This window comes from Scardinius erythrophthalmus (genome assembly GCF_964197995.2).
Source record: "Scardinius erythrophthalmus genome assembly, chromosome: 8".
NCBI classification, from domain to species: Eukaryota; Metazoa; Chordata; class Actinopteri; order Cypriniformes; family Leuciscidae; genus Scardinius; species Scardinius erythrophthalmus.
Genome location: NC_138228.1, coordinates 2,143,305 through 2,165,057, shown reverse-complemented (window position 1 = coordinate 2,165,057; position 21,753 = coordinate 2,143,305). Strand labels below are relative to the sequence as shown.

The 21,753-nt window shown below is 37.2% G+C and overlaps 1 protein-coding gene across 1 annotated transcript in view; it reads left to right on the top strand.

Annotated features, from left to right (window-relative positions):
* Positions 1-549: 549 nt before the first annotated feature.
* nptnb (neuroplastin b) overlaps positions 550-21,753 on the top strand; it is a 65,804-nt gene continuing 44,600 nt past the window's right edge. The window contains exons 1-3 of the mRNA XM_081371951.1: positions 550-3,518; positions 3,667-3,861; positions 8,296-8,752. Of these exons, the coding sequence (XP_081228077.1) occupies positions 8,674-8,752 (79 nt within the window). The 5' untranslated portion in view covers positions 550-3,518; positions 3,667-3,861; positions 8,296-8,673. The remainder of the gene's footprint in view (positions 3,519-3,666; positions 3,862-8,295; positions 8,753-21,753) is intronic.

Genomic DNA, 21,753 nt, shown 5'->3' with positions numbered 1-21,753 from the left:
GAGAATGAACCTCATTGGTTCTCAAACGTTCTGTGTGACATGAGAATGAACCTCATTGGTTCTCAAACGTTCTGTGTAACACGAGAATGAACCTCATTGGTTCTCAAACGTTCTGTGTAACACGAGAATGAACCTCATTGGTTCTCAAACGTTCTGTGTAACACGAGAATGAACCTCATTGGTTCTCAAACGTTCTGTGTAACACGAGAATTAACCTCATTGGTTTTCAAACGTTCTGCGTAACATGAGAATGAACCTCATTGGTTCTCAAACGTTCTGCGTAACATGAGAATGAACCTCATTGGTTCTTGCTGAAGCTCAAACGTTCTGCGTAACACGAGAATGAACCTCATTGGTTCTTGCAGTAACTCAAAGGTTCTTTGTAAAACGAGAATGACCTTCATTGGTTCTTGCAGTAACTCAAAGGTTCTTTGTAAAACGAGAATGAACCTCATTGGTTCTCAAGCGTTCTGTGTAACACGAGAATGAACCTCATTGGTTCTCAAACGTTCTGTGTAACACGAGAATGAACCTCATTGGTTCTTGCAGTAACTCAAAGGTTCTTTGTAAAACGAGAATGACCTTCATTGGTTCTTGCTGAAGCTCAAACGTTCTGTGTAACACGAGAATGAACCTCATTGGTTCTTGCAGTAACTCAAAGGTTCTTTGTAAAACGAGAATGAACCTCATTGGTTCTCAAGCGTTCTGTTTAACACGAGAATTAACCTCATTGGTTCTTGCAGAAGCTCAAAGGTTCTGTGTAACACGAGAATGAACCTCATTGGTTCTTGCAGTAAGTCAAAGGTTCTTTGTAACACGAGAATGAACCTCATTGGTTCTCAAACGTTCTGTGTAACACGAGAATGAACCTCATTGGTTCTTGCAGAAGCTCAAAGGTTCTGTGTAACACGAGAATGAACCTCATTGGTTCTTGCAGTAACTCAAAGGTTCTTTGTAAAACGAGAATGAACCTCATTGGTTCTCAAACGTTCTGTGTAACACGAGAATGAACCTCATTGGTTCTTGCAGTAACTCAAAGGTTCTTTGTAACACGAGAATGACCTTCATTGGTTCTTGCTGAAGCTCAAACGTTCTGTGTAACACGAGAATGAACCTCATTGGTTCTTGCAGTAACTCAAAGGTTCTTTGTAAAACGAGAATGAACCTCATTGGTTCTCAAACGTTCTGTGTAACACGAGAATGAACCTCATTGGTTCTTGCAGTAACTCAAAGGTTCTTTGTAACACGAGAATGACCTTCATTGGTTCTTGCTGAAGCTCAAACGTTCTGTGTAACACGAGAATGAACCTCATTGGTTCTTGCAGTAACTCAAAGGTTCTTTGTAAAACGAGAATGAACCTCATTGGTTCTCAAACGTTCTGTGTAAAACGAGAATGAACCTCATTGGTTCTCAAGCATTCTGTGTAACACGAGAATGAACCTCATTGGTTCTTGCAGAAGCTCAAAGGTTCTGTGTAACACGAGAATGAACCTCATTGGTTCTTGCAGAAACTCAAAGGTTCTTTGTAAAACGAGAATGAACCTCATTGCTTCTCAAACGTTCTGTGTAACACGAGAATGAACCTCATTGGTTCTTAAAGAAACTCATAGGTTCTTTATAAAACGAGAATGAACCTCATTGGTTCTCAAATGTTCTGCGTAACATGAGAATGAACCTCATTGGTTCTTGCAGAAACTCAAAGGTTCTTTGTAAAACGAGAATGAAACTAATTGGTTCTCAAACGTTCTGTGTAACACGAGAATGAACCTCATTGGTTCTCAAACGTTCTGTGTGACATGAGAATGAACCTCATTGGTTCTCAAACGTTCTGTGTAACACGAGAATGAACCTCATTGGTTCTCAAACGTTCTGTGTAACACGAGAATGAACCTCATTGGTTCTCAAACGTTCTGTGTAACACGAGAATGAACCTCATTGGTTCTCAAACGTTCTGTGTAACACGAGAATGAACCTCATTGGTTTTCAAACGTTCTGCGTAACATGAGAATGAACCTCATTGGTTCTCAAACGTTCTGCGTAACATGAGAATGAACCTCATTGGTTCTTGCTGAAGCTCAAACGTTCTGTGTAACATGAGAATGAACCTCATTGGTTCTTGCTGAAGCTCAAACGTTCTGTGTAACATGAGAATGAACCTCATTGGTTCTTGCTGAAGCTCAAACGTTCTGCGTAACATGAGAATGAACCTCATTGGTTCTTGCAGAAACTCAAAGGTTCTTTGTAAAACGAGAATGAACCTCAATGGTTCTCAAACGTTCTGTGTAACATGAGAATGAACCTCATTGGTTCTCAAACGTTCTGTGTAACACGAGAATGAACCTCATTGGTTCTCAAACGTTCTGTGTAACACGAGAATGAACCTCATTGGTTCTCAAACGTTCTGTGTAACACGAGAATGAACCTCATTGGTTCTCAAACGTTCTGCGTAACACGAGAATGAACCTCATTGGTTCTCAAACGTTCTGCGTAACACGAGAATGAACCTCATTGGTTCTCAAACGTTCTGTGTAACACGAGAATGAACCTCATTGGTTCTCAAACGTTCTGTGTAACACGAGAATGAACCTCATTGGTTCTCAAACGTTCTGCGTAACATGAGGATGAACCTCATTGGTTCTTGCTGAAGCTCAAACGTTCTGTGTAACACGAGAATGAACCTCATTGGTTCTCACACATCAAGCAAACATGCTTGAGCTTCCGTTTACCAGAACTGATGTGTGAGTTGATGAAAGTTTATATGTGAATAAAAGCATAAATTCAATCTGTTCATCATATGAAATGGTCGAGTCTCTTCAGAAAATTTGGAATAAACCACTCAATTCATAAGGATTCATTTTACGATCTCTTTATGAACTTTTTGAAGCGTCAAAGTGGTTAATTGAGTTGCTGTCAATGGAGGGACAGAGTGCTCTCAGATTTCTTCAAAAATATCTTCATTTGTTTTTGGAAGATGACCGAAAGTCTTACGGGTCTGGAACGACAAGTAAATGATGACAGAATTTTCATTTTTAGGTGAACTAACCCTTTAATGGATCACAGATACTGTCAATAGAGCTTAACTTGTACTGAACCTGGAAATAATCCTTTAAAGTGTTCGTTCCCTCCAAAAAATTTACTTTTATGTCATCGTCGACTCTTGTTGATCTAAAGTTGTATGAATTTATTTCTTCCTCAAAGATAATTGTGCTGTTTGTTCTTTTCCATGCAATTTCAATGAACAGAAAACATGTCAAGCTTTTAAAAGGACAAACTGTAAAAGCACCATAAAAGAAGTCCATAAAATGCTATATTTAAAGTTTTTTTTTTTTTGAGGAACGGGCTGAAGTTGTTATTCACTCACAGTTTAACCCTTGTGATCTGATTCATGGATGATGCATTCAGCAGCTTCAGTTCTCATTCATTCAGTTGCAGTGAAAAGAGCGACCAGCACAGTCTTCAGAATTTGTCCTTTTCTCCACAGAAGAAAGAAAGTCATACAAGTCTGGCACACTTGAGGGTGAGTAAATGGCTGAATCTTCTTTTTCGGGTGAATTATCCCTGTAAGCAAATGTTCTTGTGTGTTACTCACTGCTCTACATGAACACTGTAATGCACAGAGTGACTCAAGATGGTTACAGAAAGGCTTGTAACAGGTTTTTCTTCAGGCAGATGAGTAATATGTTCTGCTATCAGCTGGAGCTGAAGAGGGTCATCTCCGCCACATTGGCATCTTCTGTTTCCATCTCCTGCTGGCAGCTTTCTCTGATCACGTACACGACCAGTCCGAAACAGATAAAAATGAGCAGCACTATGCCGATCACCTGTTAATGAGACAGAGAAACAGTGGACGTCTGTAACAGGTAACGAGAGACCACACTGTAGAAAAAGTAGGCACATTCAATTAAATACAATCAACTTGGCTGTTAAAGTCATTTACATTTACATTAAACCATAAAATGAGTTGAGACTTGTATAACTTGTAAAACAGCATATGTTGTCATAACTTATCGATCATATACTTTTTTTGTTTGTTTTTTACAGTGCAATGATTTAATAGGGGTTGATTGCCCGCCTACATGTGTAAAGAGTACTTCAATCTTTTTATCCGTTACATAATGGCATTCATTGAATGTGTCCGGGTCTTATTTCACCATAAAATCTAATTAAATATTTTTCAAGAAAATAAACCTTTTTAGGATTTGTTTTTGCATTGTGACATTGTTTATTAATATTAACCACATTTCTCTCTAGTTCTCATTACTTTAATACCAAAACAAAAACTATGTTATATTTTATTTAAATTTTAAAGTATTTATGTAACATGGTAATCAATGTAGTACTTTTTTATATGTATATTGTTAATAAATAAAAAATACTGTAACATTAATTTGATATAAAATATAGAATGTAGAATTTTTATACACTGTAATACACTATTTTTTATACTTTTACAAAGAATATAGTTTATTTATTGCATTACATTGAAACTCCATAAAATCAACTTAATTTGTCTTTAAGCACAAAAACAAAACAAAAAGATATTATTTTCATTTTATTTTAAGGTGAAATGTGGCCTGAACATGTTTTTGTGAGATTCCTCATAGACACCGTAACAAAACATCCACTATAATGGACATAAATTAATTGTTGGGTTACAGAAGTAGCAAATGTAATGTGATGTCAAAAGTTTCATTGGCTGTTCTCAATAATCTAGTCAAGATTGCAACTAAGCTGTAAATATAGACATTGATAGTATCAGAATTTTAAAGATGTTCTCTATAGCAACATTCCAGGTATTACAAATAAAAATTATAAGAGTTCTACAAATGTGTCACGGTATCCTCAGAGTTCTAAAAATGTATCATTGTATCTACAGAGTTCTAAAAATGTATCTGAAGATACAGTGATACTTTTTTTAGAACTCTTAAGATAAAGATACATTTGTAGAACTCTGAAGATAAAGATACATTTGTAGAACTCTGGAGATAAAGATACATTTGTAGAACTCTGAAGATAAAGATACATTTGTAGAACTCTGAAGATAAAGATACATTTGTAGAACTCTGAAGATAAAGATACATTTGTAGAACTCTTAAGATACAGAGTTCTACAAATGTATCAGTTTATCTGCAGAGTTCTAAGAAATGTGTCCCTGTCATTTGAAAGCGACACTGAGAGTTAGCAGGAGATCTACTGGAGCGTGAAGACTCGAGAACCGTCCTGACGGGTTCCAGGATCTCACCTGAGACTCCACAAACAGTTGCTGTGAGCGCAGCATGAGTTCCTGAGGAGTGACGCTCTCTTCTTGAATGGGCTCGCACCATTTCTGCGGAGCGGCTTTGTCCACGATCACGAACCGGCCGTGCCAGTCTGTCATCGCACAGGCGAAATACTGACCGTCCAGGAAGAGCAGGATCAACCAGACCACGGGGGGAACGAAACTGGACAGAGACACGGTCCTCCTGCACCAGACGTCACACCTGCATCCCTGAATGATCATCATCAGCGAGAAGGCCATGACGGCGGGAATGATGAAGAATGCGGAGGAAAACAAGCCGTTCCAGGCCGGATTACACGGACACTCAAACTCCAGCTCCACCAACTTCTCCAGTCCCATCAGGATGAAGCCGAAGGCCACGTTGGACACCAGAGGACTGTTGCTCAGTTCATTCTTCAGTCTCGTAAGCCATTGTTGTCGACTTCCCATACTAACAACACCTGAAAGTCAGAGGAGAGCTGGTGAAATTCCTCCCACACATTTGCAGAAGGTCACTGACGCGAGACTAATTGATCCTGGGGCAAGTTTTCCCCCTCCTGACCTTTACGTTCCCATTGGCTCAGAACAAAGGTGGGTGTGTCGTTCGTCACCTCTCCTCTAAAGGTCATTGGCTGACGCCCGGCGGAAGGTGTGGCTTCCATTTAAATGTGTGTTTCATTGACGTGCTTGAGTAAAGTGGAGGGAAAAGTGTCCGCTCTGTTATTGGGCACGTCAGCGTGACTGCAGATCTCAACGTGCTGTGTCATCAGAATCATTCTCAACTCACTCGCATTGTTTAGGGTCGCCTTTACTCCTGGGAGCTTTTTTAAAAGAATCCTTAGATACGCAAACTCGACCGGTCAAAAGTTTGGACACAACAGGCTGAGTTTGTTACTTGTGACCCTAAAACCTTTAACCTAAAGGCTTCTGCTTACATGCTGTGAGTTAGTTTCATAGACAAATGTAAATTGTGCTTGCATTTGAATTTCTTTAGAAAACAAAAATGGTTTTACACAATTGGGTTGAAGTGGATAGTGAAGGAAAAACTGTCAAAAGTGCAGCCTATACGTTCCTCCTTTATAGTGTTACCAGAATGCACCTCGTGAATGTTTCATTTTAAAACAATGAAAGAGTAGGTATATTCTAACTATTTTTATGCATTAAGATATTCATTAGTTCATCCACATGATGGTGAAAAGCAGATCAGATGTGACCCTGGACCACAAAACCAGTCACATGGGTCAGTTTTTTTAAATTGAGATTTATGCATCATATGAAAGCTGAATAAATAAACTTTCCATTGATGTATGGATTGTTAGGATAGGACAATATTTGGCTCGAGATACAACTATTGTAAATCTGGAATCTGAGGGTGCAAAAAAATCAAAACTTTGAGAAAATCTCCTTTAAAGTTGTGCATTTATGTTGGCGATTGTGCTGCATTCACTCACAAAAATAAATGTTTTATATATTTACGGTAGGAAATGTACAAAATATCTTCATGTAACATGATCTTTACTTAATATCCTAATGATTTTTGCCATAAAAGAAAAATCGATAATTTTGACCCATACAATGTATTGTTGGCTATTGCCACAGATAAACCCGTGCGACTCGAGACTGGTGACGTGATCCAGGGTCACATATAATAAATGTATTTAAGACATTCTTAAATATAAAGGTTCCTAAAGGTGTTTTCTCCCCACAGTGATGCAATAGAAAGAGTCCATGGATGTTAAAGTTCTTCATGGGATCATCAATGCCAGTAAAGAACCTTCATTTTGAAGAGTGTATCATCACACTATTCACTGTTTTATTTAACACCACAATACTTTGTTTGATGAAATGAACCCGTGTTAGAGGAAGAAGAGCAGTAACAAGCGAAACCCCACAGCTGGTGTTAGAGAGGATCTGTGTGTTGTATTAGCTGGTTTCTCCATCAGATGGTGCTGTGTGAGTGTGTGTGTAGTGCAGACAGAGGTCATGATTCTCTTCAGCTCTTAATCCTGACTGACTGTGTGTTAATGACGAGTCCACGACCACGCTGTGTGGACAACATGCTTTCTTGGAGGAAATCTCAGTAGTGCCCTAGATAAATATTCTATGGAAGCCTTGAGACATTAATAAAAACCAGTACCATTATACTACCATGCCTATGGGATTCGTTGAAGTATTTAAATTTGGAGTAGCCTACCATTTGAATACAATTGTGCATGAATATGATTATTATTCAGTACCATAACACAAGGGAGATCGGTGTGTCGATGACTTTCTTCTTTCAGCCGAACGCAATCAGAGTTATATTAAAAATATCCTCGCTCTTCCAAGCTTTATAATGGGAGTGAATGGTACCTGAGATTTAGAAACCCAACAAAGAGCATCAATCCATCATAAAAATTTATATTACTCACAAAGCCATGCGTTTTTGTAAGAAAAATATACATATTTATAACTTTATAAACTATAATCACTGGCTTCCGGTAATGGCTGCAAGTTGATTTCATCATTTTTGTAAATTCTGTCCTCCAAACTAAAATTCAAATACCATATTTTTGTAATATCTGTTGGTTAAAAAAAAAAAAACTGATATAAAGACAAGAGTATACTTGAACTGTTTCAGGACAAAAGTATTTTATATATATATATATATATATATATATATATATATATATATATATATATATATATATATATATATATATATATGTCAGCTTGGGGCAGGTTGTCACAGTATAATTCATTAAATGAAATGGAGCAATAAAAATTAGACCAATACTAATTAGATGTAAATGTGTATATATATGGTAGGTTATTGTTGAGAATGTAGTTTAAAAATTGTAATTACGATAAATTGTCCTTCAGAATTGACCTGCAGGTAAGAAATATTAATTGGAGTTAATTGTGTGTCCATTATCCCGGGTCCCCCTCAATATCTAAATATAAGCTCACTGAAAAGATTTTGTTTTATTATTATTTATTGTAGTGCGTGTTACTGTATTGTAATGCGACAGTTTTTTTTTTTTTTTTCATTCCACAGCGACTGAATGGCGCTGAAGCTGCGCAGAGCTGATGCGCTCGAGGCCCCGCGCGGACGGGAGCGCGCGCTGACAGCTGATGATGCGCGCGAATGAGCCTGCGGGGTGCGCGCACTGACAGCTGAAGGTTCTTCGCGATGACGGACACACCGATGGCCCATCATCATCATCATCATCACCATCATCAGCATCCCTGAGAGCCGAGCATCATCAGCATCTTCATCTTCTTCATCTTCATCCTCATCCATGCATCAGAGCCGCGCCGCGTCTGTCGCGTTTCTCTCCGTGCGTCCGCGCTCCTCCTCAACGCTCCTCCGCGACTGAAGCCGCTCCGCGTCACTCCTCAACGCTCGCGTCTCTTCTCTCTCTCCTCCTGCGGGATGCGGTCCTACACGGGGATGCTCGCGCTGATCCTCATCCACGGGAACCTGATGCTCACATACGTATCATCTCAGAACGGTAAGCATGACGGAACGCGGTCGTGTGTGTGTGTGTAATCTGCTTTAGAGGTCGATGCCATCTTTACGATGACAGACACCCCGCTGCATTACAGTCGTGTTGGTGTGTGTTGCATTTAGAGGAGAAGAGATTTGCGCGTAAACACTGATTCGACCCAAGCGGGAGTGAGCTGATGATCTGCGCTCTTCTGCATCAAGCTGACATTGATTGCACTTTAAATCAGGGCGTTTTTAATATTGATGCGGAGAGAATGTTTACAAGGAGTGTTTTCCTTCTCGTAGTCTCCAGAGTAATCCGTGTTGTTTACACACTCACCCTTCTGACATTCACACTCTTGCAGGAGATCTCATGCCTCCTGTGTTTGAGGAGAAACACACACATTATGTAATGCCCTGATGTTAGTTACTGGTAGAGAACCTGGTGTTGTTCTGAACTAATATGCGATCATATGTGTGTGCTTTTGCTTTTGGAAATGGAAAGCATTGGCTTTGTGCGCTGTAAATAATTAGTGTGTGTCCCTAAAGGCATGTGTGTGTGTGTGACTATTTTCTGGAGAGTCGCATCTGTGACCAGGAGAGGGCAGATCCATCACCTGAAGAGGGTATTCCCTCCTCGGCCTGGGGAAAAACAGGAACAACTGAAGCATCAGCAGTTTTATGTCCAAAACACTGGTTTTGTGCAATACATACAAATAATTAAAATAAAAAAAGCATCAAACGTGAAACGTGATCTTTGGTGGAAGCAAGTTTTGGCAGCGAATGTTCCAGAAATGTTCTTCATGTGGGAATATAGTTTTCTTTGATCCCGGATTATTGGAATATGACTGGTTAACCTGGTGTAAGTGTCGGATCAGGAGGAAAGAGCTGGTCAGATGTGAAGTGTGTAGTTTCTGCTCCGAATATTATCCACAAATATTGAGGATCAAGCAGGTTTCCCAGACGTCAGGCCGCTTCAACAGATTCATATTGCTTTATTTATTCCAACTTTCTCATATTTCCCAGTTTAAAATAGAAAGTATTTTATCATTAGAAAAATCCACAATTATATCTAGCTGCGACTTTAGTATTTGTGTGTATATATAGCAGTTTAAAAAAGTATATATATATATATATATATATATATATATATATATATATATATATATATATATATATATATATATATATATATATATATAGTGTGTGTGTGTGTGTGTTTATAAGTGATCGTGTCTCTTCATTATGGATCAGTTATTCGATTTATACGAAAAATCGTGACAACACTAGTGTGTGTGTGTGTGTGTAGTTTTTAAAGTGCTTGCAAGTTAAGTAATGAATAAACATGATCTGCATAAGTGGTAGTAGCATATAGTGTGTGTGTGTGTGTGTGTGTGTGTGTAGTTTTTAAAGTGCTTGGTAAAGTAAAGTATTGAATAAACATGCTCTGCATAAGCGCTAGTAGCAGATACTGTGTGTGTGTGTGTGTGTGTGTGTGTGTGTGTGTGTGTGTGTGTGTGTGTGTGTGTGTGTGTGTGTGTGTGTGTATGTGTGTGTGTGTGTGTGTGTGTGTGTGTGTGTGTGTGTGTGTGTGTGTGTGTGTGTGTGTGTGTGTGTGTCTGTGTGTGTGTGTGTAAGTGAGTGAGTGAGTGTGTGTGAGTGAGTATGTGAGTGTGTGTGAAGGTCTGCTTTGATTGTCCAGACATAAGGTCAGTGGCTCTCCTTTATAATCCTGCTATTGTTTGTTAAAGCCTCACCGTTCAGATTCCAGACTCTCGGACTCTCAGTGGGAATCATGAGCACGACTGTCTGATTCTCAGGGATGAACTCTGGGATTCAAGCCACACTTCATATTAATATATTATTATTGAAATATGGCCAGAATTAAACCAGTGTTTCCCGAGACCAACGGAAAGCAATAATTCAGAACCCCAAAGCAAAAGGAATCTTATTTCATTTAGTTGGCATGTTTAGTGAGTTAAAGTAGCCTGGTGTTTAACCATTGTCATATCATCATCTTTACGGCTTATTATAATCAATAACTTCCCACTTACAAGGAAGAGACCGCCTGAGTGACATCATCATCAAGGTCACAGGTTCAGTTCCCAGGGAATGCATGAACTGATACAAATATATGCAATGAAAATCACTTTTAAATAGGGGTGTAACAATATATCGTGTCACAAAATATCACAATACAAAAATGCAACAATATGTATTGTGTATAATTCACCCAAAGTAAAAATTAATGAGGAAAAATACAAGTTTTCAGAGTTTTAGTGTCAGTACTACATTAAACTACTACATATAATGTTGAATATAATGTATAATAATGCAATGTGGGAATATTGGTGGGTCCTGATAATGTCAAATATCTTGTTACCAGTAAAAAGTGTCCAACATTATTTTAAATATATCTAGTCAGTGAAAGAGAGCAAGCATGTTCATCTACAATAATTCCGTATTTTCAGCTTCAGAATCATGAATATTGTTATTCTGGTGTCTCTATTGTCCTGTGCTTTGGGTTTCAGCACCAAGTCCAAGACTATTCATTTACACACACAATGTAATATCAAATTTAGCATTTTAATCAACAGTTCATTTTTGGAGTCTTGGAGTATCGCAATATTATCATATCGTGAGTTCAGTATCGTGAGATGTCTCGAATCGTGACATGAGGGCATCATTACACCCTACTGTCAAATCTCCCTCTCTATAATATCAACATTTATAAGACACTGAACATGCACATGAGCACATGACCTTGACGATACTACCGTCATGCTAGAAATCATATCCCAGCAAAATATTCCGAGTCACTGTAAGAGATTGTGCCTGGGAAGTGTTGATGTGTTTGAGACGTCGAGGCGGGAATCACTGAATCCGGTTTTTAATATTGCTCGTCACATCTGCACACAACAGCTGCCGCCTTCCTTTCACTCCTGCGGTTAATGAATTAATCTGATTGCAGGAATGAAGATGTAAACAGTGTGTGTGTGTGTGTGTGTGTGTGTTCCTGACTGAAGCAGGACTGTAAATGGCTTTTCTTCATTCTGCTGTGTGTGTCTATTATTAGCACAGACGCGAGGAGCGAGAACTGAGTCTTTGTAGTTATTCTGTGTGGAGGGGAATCCAGCAACTCTTAATGGACTGGCTTTACAGGGAGGTTTGTGTTTGTCATTCGGTCAGTGTTGTGTGGTTTTATGCTTTATTACAGACCATAATCTCACTCTGATGGAAAGAGAGTATTCCTTGTGGCGTGTTTATGTCTATGAACCATGTCTAATCTGAACTCATGAACAATTCACGGTATAAAAGCACTCCTCTGAGTATAAATAGCCCATGAGTTTGTGTGTGTGTGTGTGTGTGTGTGTGTGTGTGTGTGTGTGTGTGTGTGTGTGTGTGTGTGTGTGTGTGTGTGTGTGTGTGTGTGTGTGTGTGTGTGTGTGTGTGTGTGTGTGTGTGTGTGTGTGTGTGTGTGTGTGTGTGTGTGTGTGTGTGTGTGTGTGTGTGTGTGTGTGTGTGTGTGTGTGTGTGTGTGTGTGTGTGTGTGTGTTTTCAAAGGGAAGGTTCTGTCATCATTTTCTCACCCTCATGTACGGCTGTGAAACGATTAATCGCATCCAAAACAAAAGTTTGCGTTTACATAAGATCTGTGTGTGTACTTATTTTGTAGACACACACATGCATGTGTATATTAAGAAATATTTGCATGTATATACTGTGTATAGATATTCATATATAATTTATATTATAATAAATATTAATATTTTATATATAATTTTTTCTTAAATTTATACATGCATGTGTGTGTATTTGTACATATACATAATAATTATGCACAGTACACACACACACATTATGTAAACACTATCTTTTATTTTGGATGCAATTAATCGCTGCACAGTGACTTTTCTTCTAATAAGGGCTTATTTTTATGATATAATTGCAATGTTTTTTGTTCTGTGCAGTGTGAACAGCGTCTGCTTTTGAAAGTGATTAAACGATGACAGAATATTCATTTTTTTGGTGAACTTTAAGTATTGAGCTTCAGCTTTTTGAGATGCTAATTACAGCATTAATCCTCTTTATGGCAGATATGCTCATATCTCGGGCTTATGCTAGTTGATGTGGTGTGACTTTATCTAAAACATCTTTAACTGCATTTTGATGATTCTTGTAATTATTACACATGCAGCATTTCTGACCTCATATTAATTGAAAAAATTGTACTTTTAATTAATTCTTCACACTGCTGAACCATTTAAAGTGAGCAAGTGAAGATTGTTAAAAACGGAGGAAACTTCAAAGAAATTGTAGATGTATATTATGCATATAAATATTATGTTGATCAATGCAAAACTACATAAGATACAAAATCTGATGTTTTCTGATTAATTCCATCCAAATGAAGCGAGTTTATGCTGAAAACGAGACAGTATAGTATCAGAAAAATATACTTAATTCAAAGGAAAAACATGTTTCTTCTCATTTTAAGCATAAACTCACTAAACTTAGTCATCTTATGACATTTTACATCTCAAGTAAATGCATCTCGATTTAAGATTAAATACACTAAGACATTGCATGATGGTGTTTTTCATATAAAATTGCAAGAAAAAGAAAAATACAATATTACAATAACAAATTAAAAAGAAATAGTATTAAAATGAGGTGCTAAATAATGAATAAAACAAGACATAATTACTAAATCTATATACTAAACACCAAATATACGTATAATTAAGATAAGATATAATTACTGTATGCATATCGCAAATTATTGCATCGGATTGACCGGTGTTTTTGGGAAACCTGTTTTTATTATTGCATTATTTTTCACTGTTCTGTGATGCTGATGTCAGAAATGATTTGCTCCACCTTGTGTTATATATATATATATATGCTGATTAAAGTCCATGTGCGCTATTTGTGATATATATATATATATATACTGACATGTTGAGGCATGTATAAAAACGGCTCATGTTGTTCTTTGCAATGGCGGCGCAGTAACTGGTTGAGATTGACCAAGAATTGATGCAACACCTGCGAGAGCCGTCAAGAGTTTCCACCGGGCTGCGGGAAACATGACTCATTCTCACCGCCCCAGTTTGATAGTCCATATGCAATTTACAGGTGATGAAGAACACAGTAAAAGATGCGCTATGCACTGCATCGTGACTCTAAAATCATGATATAAACACCACAGATCACTGATCATTGTTTAATACGGCAGACAGACGCCCGTGACCCGTTCCACCCACTCAACACTCGTCTGTGTGTGTGTGGAAGTGTGGCCTTGTGTTTCTGGATCCACATGGTGTTTTATTGTCCTCCAGGGAGCCGTAGTTCCCACCGGAGAGGTGAAAAACTCAAGCGATCCCGTTAACACACTCAAGCTGCCAAAATCCCACCGTTAAACGCCTTTAAAGTCGGCGAGATGCCATTTATAAAAGCATCTATTGCAGAGAGTGGTTATGATTTCAGTGTGGATGCATGCATGCTAGTGCTGAAGTTTAATGCATTTTTTGCAGTTTTTTCTGAGACGTATTATGAGCATGCATCGCGAGCATAAGCTAATTTGGCTGATGTGTGATTGAAAGCCTCAGTGAATGTTGAACACTGCACACATATCCAGATGTTTCTGTTCCCGAAGCGTGAGGAGGGCCGCGCTCCAGTAGAGGAGGTGTGAAAGCCCAATCTGTTCCTGAGAAAACTCCAGACACGGATGTCTTTATTTCCGAGAGAATATAATTATGGTTCATGTGATCGTGCCTCGGGCAGGGAATTCAACTAAGTGAAAAGATTGTTTTTTCATCGAGCCGGCGCTCACCTGAGCACTCAATGAAATCAGCATCATATTGTTCATGGAATAACTTGCATTGATGATCGTTCATTATAAGATCAGGAGCGTGCTTTAAAGAGGACCTGTTCTGCTCTTTCACATCTTCATCTGTCTTCAGTGTGTAATAGTGCAGTTTGAGCATGAAAAGATCCAGTTATTCTCTATATCGGTGGCAATAGCTGCGTTTACATTACAGGTTTGCGCAAAACGATATTGCAATATTTTCTATACGTCGATGATGAAATGACGGCGTTTCCATTAACCGATGTCAGGTGTCTTGTTTCTGCTTTCTCTTCTCACACACACACACACACACACACGCACACACACACATCTACTACTCCATTTCGTGCAAAAGTTCATTTATTTCAGTAATTCAACTTAAAAGGTGAAACTAATATATTATATAGACTCATTACATGCAAAGTGATATATTTCAAGCCTTTATTTGTTATAATTTTGATGATTATGGCTTATGAAAACACCAAATTCAAAATCAATTCAAAAATTTTTTTTTCATAAGGCTTATTTTCTTACTGGCTTACCAAAAAAACTGTTTCCATTGCAGTTTTGCAAAATATTCCTTTTTCGAATTGCATGAAAACCACGTCATGCGAGTGTAAAAACGTTTTTGCGAAATATGGGAGTTTTCTGTGAAATTGACGTGTTTCCATTAGCCGCAATTTCAATTTGCGCAATTTGAAGGGTAATGTAAATTACTGTTCCTGAACTCCTGAAACGCCTCCATTGCAGTCTCGAGTTTCTTTCGGGAACGAACACGTCACAATATTCCTCATTTAAATAATTAATGCGCAGAATAAAGGGGCGGGGCCTGGTTGAGTTAGTTAATAGTGTGTTAAACTGGCAGTTATGGAAAGGGGCGGGACATTTCCCAAACACGCTTGAAACGCTCGACCAATCACAACACACTGCTCCAGCCGACCAATCAGAGCACAGTGTGCTTTTCAGAAGGAGGGGCTTCATAGAGACAGGAAGTAAACAGAGCGTTACTGACAGACTGGGAAGAGAGGAGCCGCAACAATGGAGAATATGAGGAAAATAATCAACATTCAAGCAGGAAAACCTGTTCTAGTAGAGCACAGAAACAACATCAAGACTTTGAGCGTAATATGCCGTCTTTAAGAGTCCAATATGATTTCATGTTGACCATGTATTTCTAGGCCCGTGAATGTTTAAGGCTGAAAAGAAGTTGTTGTTAGTGAAGTGTGTCTGCACATTTCTGTCTTTTAGTGGAGTCATTTCCCTGAACAGAGACGAATGAACACACTGAACTTGATCCATCTTTTATTTGTGTAAGAATGATGATTAAAAGACGGCTTAGGCGTCCTCTGAGCGCCGGTTCATTTGTCATCCTGAGATTATGTGACAAAACCACCTCTGTCTCCTTGAATGACCTGCCAAAATATCTCCTGTTTGTTTCTTGAGTGTAAAATATGAAATTACTTTGCAAATATATTTTTAGATAGAGACCGAGAGTGATAATAGAGCAGTGATGAAGCTAAAAAAATAATATTTTGTAAAATGTATATTTATATTTTTTGACATTATATGCTAATCCATTTAAATAGTGTAACAAAAAATTCAGTTAATTTTATATGATTTGATGATCAAGAAACATTTATAATTATTATCAGTGTTGAAAACAGTTCATATTTTGGTGAAAACCATGATACATTTTGTTTGATGAATTAAATTTCAAAAGAACAGCATTTATTGGAAATACAATATTTTATAACATTATAAATGTCTTTAATGCCACGCGTCTTTGAGGAGTTAAAGCATTAATTTCTTTCAAGAAAATAAATATGTGCGATAGTGCATTATATATGATATCACTGATATTAGATGAATACATTTTGACAGGTTTTATTGATATTTTGGTGTGTGAGCTCCAGCCGTGTAGATCTGTAAATCTCTCGGGATGATTGAGTCTCGATCTTCAGAAGTCGCTGGTTCTTGGAGTCGAGCCTAGCGTAGCGTCACGCACAGCATTCATCACACTCCAAGGTTAAACTCAACCGCAGTTTAGAAACCATGAGCGCCGTCATCATGCCAACGTGATATTTCATATTTCTGCCCAGAGGAAAGAATGATCACAAACAAGATCTAGAGTTGATTCTCCTAGACAGTTCGTCTTACTGAAGTCTCCTGAGAAGAGCCTAGTGAGATCTGTGTTGACTACAACTCTCTTAGAAGAAAAGGAGATATATATATATATACACTACCGGTCAAACGTTTTAGATTGGTAAGATTTGTAATGTTTTTAAAAGAAGTATCTTCTGCTCACCAATGCTGCATTTATTTGATTAAAAATACAAACAAAAACAGTCATATTTTGAAATGTTATTAGAATTTAAATCATCTGTTTTCTATGTGAATATATATTAAAGTGTAATTTATTCCTGTGATCAAAGCTGAATGTTCAGCATCATTACTCCAGTCTTCAGTGTCACATGATCCTTCAGAAATCACTCTAATATGATGATTTTAATAAACATTTATGATTATTATCAGTGTTGAAAACTGTTTTTTACATTCTTATTTCATGATGCTATGATGAATAGAAAGTTCAAAAGAACAGCATTTATCTGAAATCTAAAGCTTTTGTAACATTAAACACTACCGTTCAAAAGTTTGGGGTCAGTAAGAATTTTAATTTTATTTTAGGGGAAAGAAATAAAATAAATCAATACTTTTATTCATCAAGGATGAGTTAAACTGATCAAAAGTGACAGTAAAGACATTTATAATGTTAGAAAATATTATATTTTAAATAAAAATATAATATGTTCTTTTGAACTTTCTATTCATCAAAGAATTTTGAAAAAAAAAATGTACACAACTGTTTTCAACACTGATAATAATCATAAATGTTTCTTGAGCATCAAATCATCATATTAGAGTGATTTCTGAAGGATCATGTGACACTGAAGACTGGAGTAATGATGCTGAACATTTTTTTTTTTTTTTTTTTATCAAATAAATGCAGCCTTGGTGAGCAGAAGAGACTTCTTTTAAAAACATTAAAAATCTTACCGATCTAAAACTTTGTGTATATAATATATATATATGGTTCCATCATTCTACTCTTTTAGGGGTTCCATCATGCGATAATTTTTATGAATTAAAGGTAACCTATTATGCCCCTTTTCACAAGATGTAATATAAATCTATGGCGTCCCCAGAAAGTGTCTGTGAAATTTCAGCTCAAAATTCCCCCCAGATCATTTATTATAGCTTGTCAAATTTGCCCCTTTCGGTGTGTGAGTAAAAACGTGCCATTTGTGTGTGTGTGTGTGTGTGTGTGTGTGTGTGTGTGTGTGTGTGTGTGTGTGTGTGTGTGTGTGTGTGTGTGTGTGTGTGTGTGTGTGTGTGTGTGTGTGTGTGTGTGTGTGTGTGTGTGTACCTGTTTTTCTATCCCGGTGGGGACTTCAACCTGAATGCACACAGACTCATGGGGACTCGTGTCACAGTGGGGACCTAAATTGAGGTCCCCATGGGTAAACAAGCTTATAAATCATGCAGAATTAGTTTTTTTGGAAATGTAAAAATGCAGAAAGTTTTCAGTGATGGGTAGGTTTAGGGATAGGGTTAGTGTAAGGGGATAGAATATACAGTGTGTACAGTATAAAAACCATTACGTCTATGGAGAGTCCCCACAAAGATAGTAAACCAGACATGTGTGTGTGTGAGTGTGCTTGCGTGCGTGCGTGCGTGTGTGTGTGTGTGTGTGTGTGTGTGTGTGTGTAATATTTTGACATGCTTGCAGAGAAAGGCTCACCAGAACAAACTTACTGAGTTTCACTTTTCACGTTTTCTGTGTTGGTAGAAGCACCGGAGACCCGATTATAGCATCTATATGTATATATATATATCTCACTGCTGGAAAGATGAATGTGTATTTAAATTGGGTCATTTATGCTAATCGGTGAAATATTGCTTTAAACACGGGAAAAGTCAGATTCTCATGATATGACCCCTTTAAGCAGCCTGTAAATATACTTTATCACTAGGAGAGAGAAAAAATGAAATACCCCCTTAAACATGTAGTATGCAAGTATTATGCAATCATTTAAGACATTTGGCGTAAAGGGTTCTTTAAAATTGAGTCAAGAACCCTAGAGTTCTCTATAGAACCTTCTATATAGAAGAGTGTTAGTAACACTTAACAATAAGGTTTCATTAGTTATGAACTAACAATGACAAATACTTCTAAAGCATTTAATGTTAATTTTTCTTATACATTATTACAATCAAAAGTTAATATTATTTAATAAACCTGAACTAATATTGAACAGCTGCATTTTTATTAACTAATGTAAACAAAGATTAAAAAATACTGAAACAAATGTGTTGCTCATCGTAAGTTCATGTTAATTAATGCATTAACCAACTTTAACTAATGAACCTAGTGTTACTGACTTCTACATTTTAGGAGAAACAACTGCAGAAAAATATTCGGTTACACTTTATTTGAAGGTGTTATTGTTACAGTGTAATTATATATTTAATTACTGTGTAATATTAATTAACTACATGTACTTACTATAGGATTAGGGTTTGGTTGAGGGTTAGTTGCATGTAATTATGCATCATTTACTGTTATTACTATGGTAAGTGCATGTAACATGTGTAACTGTAAAATAAAGTGTTACCAAATATTTTTGTCTTGTTTTTCAGTTCTAAATGACTAAATAAAGATACATTCACTGGAGAAGCAAAATTGCTGAAGGTATTAAGTCTTGTTTACTGTAAAAAATAAATAATAAATAAATAATGAAGGGAGTTTATTCCTAAAACAAGGAAAATATCTCCCAATGGGTGAGGAAAATAAGCTTATTTCAAAGGAAAACCTAGTTTTGTTTTTCTGCCCCCATTGGCAAATATTAGTTCTTGTTTTAAGCATAAAGTCACTTAATTTTAATACATTTTCTAATGTGATTTTCCTGCTCAAGTAAATGTATCTTGATTTAAGAAGGTATAGATATTAGTAGTGGAAAACAATGTCTGCAGTGTGAGACACAGTAGATGATAAACCTCACGTTTTCTCGTCTCCGTGATATCTTGTGTGTGATGATGATTAGATGAATCTCCTCCAGACTGTGTGTGACTAAGGTTGCATGTTTGTGGCTCACACCACCTGTGCATTAGTCAGCTCTGACATCTCACGCATACATCATGTGACAATCTGATAGCGTAAACAGGAGCGATGTAAAACCACCAGGGGTCGAGCGTAATGGAGTCACGAGTGGATCTGATGTGCGATGCGAGCGTATTTCTGAATCACCTTTCCGTGGGTCTTACCGCGAGAGCTGTGAACTCCTGCAAACCTTCAGAAATCATTTCATTTACAGGCCCGGTAATCCCTGATGATAATAACTTCATCTCGCAGGGCATCATCTCTTTGGATCTCACTGTTTCCCAGGATAAGTAGAGATGCTGGTGTTTTGGCCATCTGGAGCTTTGCAAAATACCTTTTCTTAAGCGCTTAGAGGCTCACTGCAAAACAAAAACAAGACAAATGTGTGTTTCTGTCTTGTTTTCCAGTGAAAAAAAAATCTAAACATCCAGATACATTTATTAGAGGAGCAAAAATGTGTGAAATAGCAAGACTTGCTATCTTGGATTCAGTTTATTTTTCCCTTCTCATTGACAAAATGCTTTCTTGTTTTAATGTTTATGCAGTTTACCAATGAGGGGAGAGAAACAAATCAAGTAAAAGTCAAATTTATAATATTTATATATAGCAAGAAAGATGTTGCTTCTTACATACATTCTGGTTTTTAAAGGTTTTTACTGGAAATATATTGGTAAAGACAAAAATGGTGGTTAAAAAACGCATATCTACATCTATTGTGTAGATGCATTGCATTTTTAGAATCAAATTTCAATAGGCAAAATTGTAAATGAAAAATGATCTTAAATGCATTTATTCTACATAACATCTGTATTTTCTATTTTGCTTCTCAAGTAAATTCTTGTTTTTTAAGTGCCCCCATTATGTTATTTTTAAGATTCCTAATGTTGTTTTGGCGTCTCCGACAACAGATTTACAGTCATCCAAGGTCAAAAACACTTTAATATCCTCATAATCTCCACTGCAGCATCAGCTCTTTTCTCTCAGTGTCTGAAACACTTTTGATCAAGGATTCAGTCTCTCTAAGCTCCGCCTCTCTGAGAGCTGCTCTGCTGTGATTGGTCAGAAAGCAAACGCTCATTATCATATCTGAATCTCAGCTCTTGATCACAGTGATACGAACAGTGACGATGGCGTGGGTTTTACCGTATCAATCTCAGAAAACAGCGTCTTCTCCACACGAACAACACGAACCAAACTCTTCCAGTCTCAGATACACTACAGTGTTTGAGGGCGGAGCTAAGAGACGCTGCTCAGCCAATCAAGACCACAGGCTGGCATTATGCTAATTAGTTACATTGTTATGTAGGTTTGTAACAGGAAGTGAGACTGGAATCACTGAAAACTTTATTTTTGGAGACAATAACTGTATTTGTGTACCTGAACTTTGATCTTTAAAACTAGCAGCACTTTAAGGATTTTTAGTATGATTCACTGGAAAAGATATTGGTAAAGATAGAAATGTTGCTTATGAAAATTATTATTAAACTTGATAAAAAATTATCTTAAAGTAGAAGCTTTTATTCTACATAACCATTTATCCATGCTATATTTTCTACAAAAGAGACATTGAAAAAGGGCATGACTGATGTGAAAAGCAGACTCGCCGTTTCCTTGAGCGTTTAGAGAAGACAGTAAATGATCCTGCTAATATGAAGCAAAACGCTGTGTCCTTTCAGACCGCACGTATTCCTTTATGTGCAAATGACTTTCTCTTCTTGTCTGTCATGTATAAGATATTGGTAAGAGCATCAGTTTAATATGTATGAAAAAAAGCACTATATTTGGTAACACTTCACAGTAAGGTTGCATTAATTAACCTTAGTTAACTATATTGTTAACTACACATCTTGCACATTGTAAGTTAATGCATTAACCACTGTTAACTAATGGGACCTTATTGTAAAGTGTTACAATTATGGCTTGAAACTTGAAAAACTGGAATATTTTCTTGTAAAACAGACTCTAACAATCATTTTCATAGAGTATGTGTAGAAATACTATGTAAACATGTATGAGA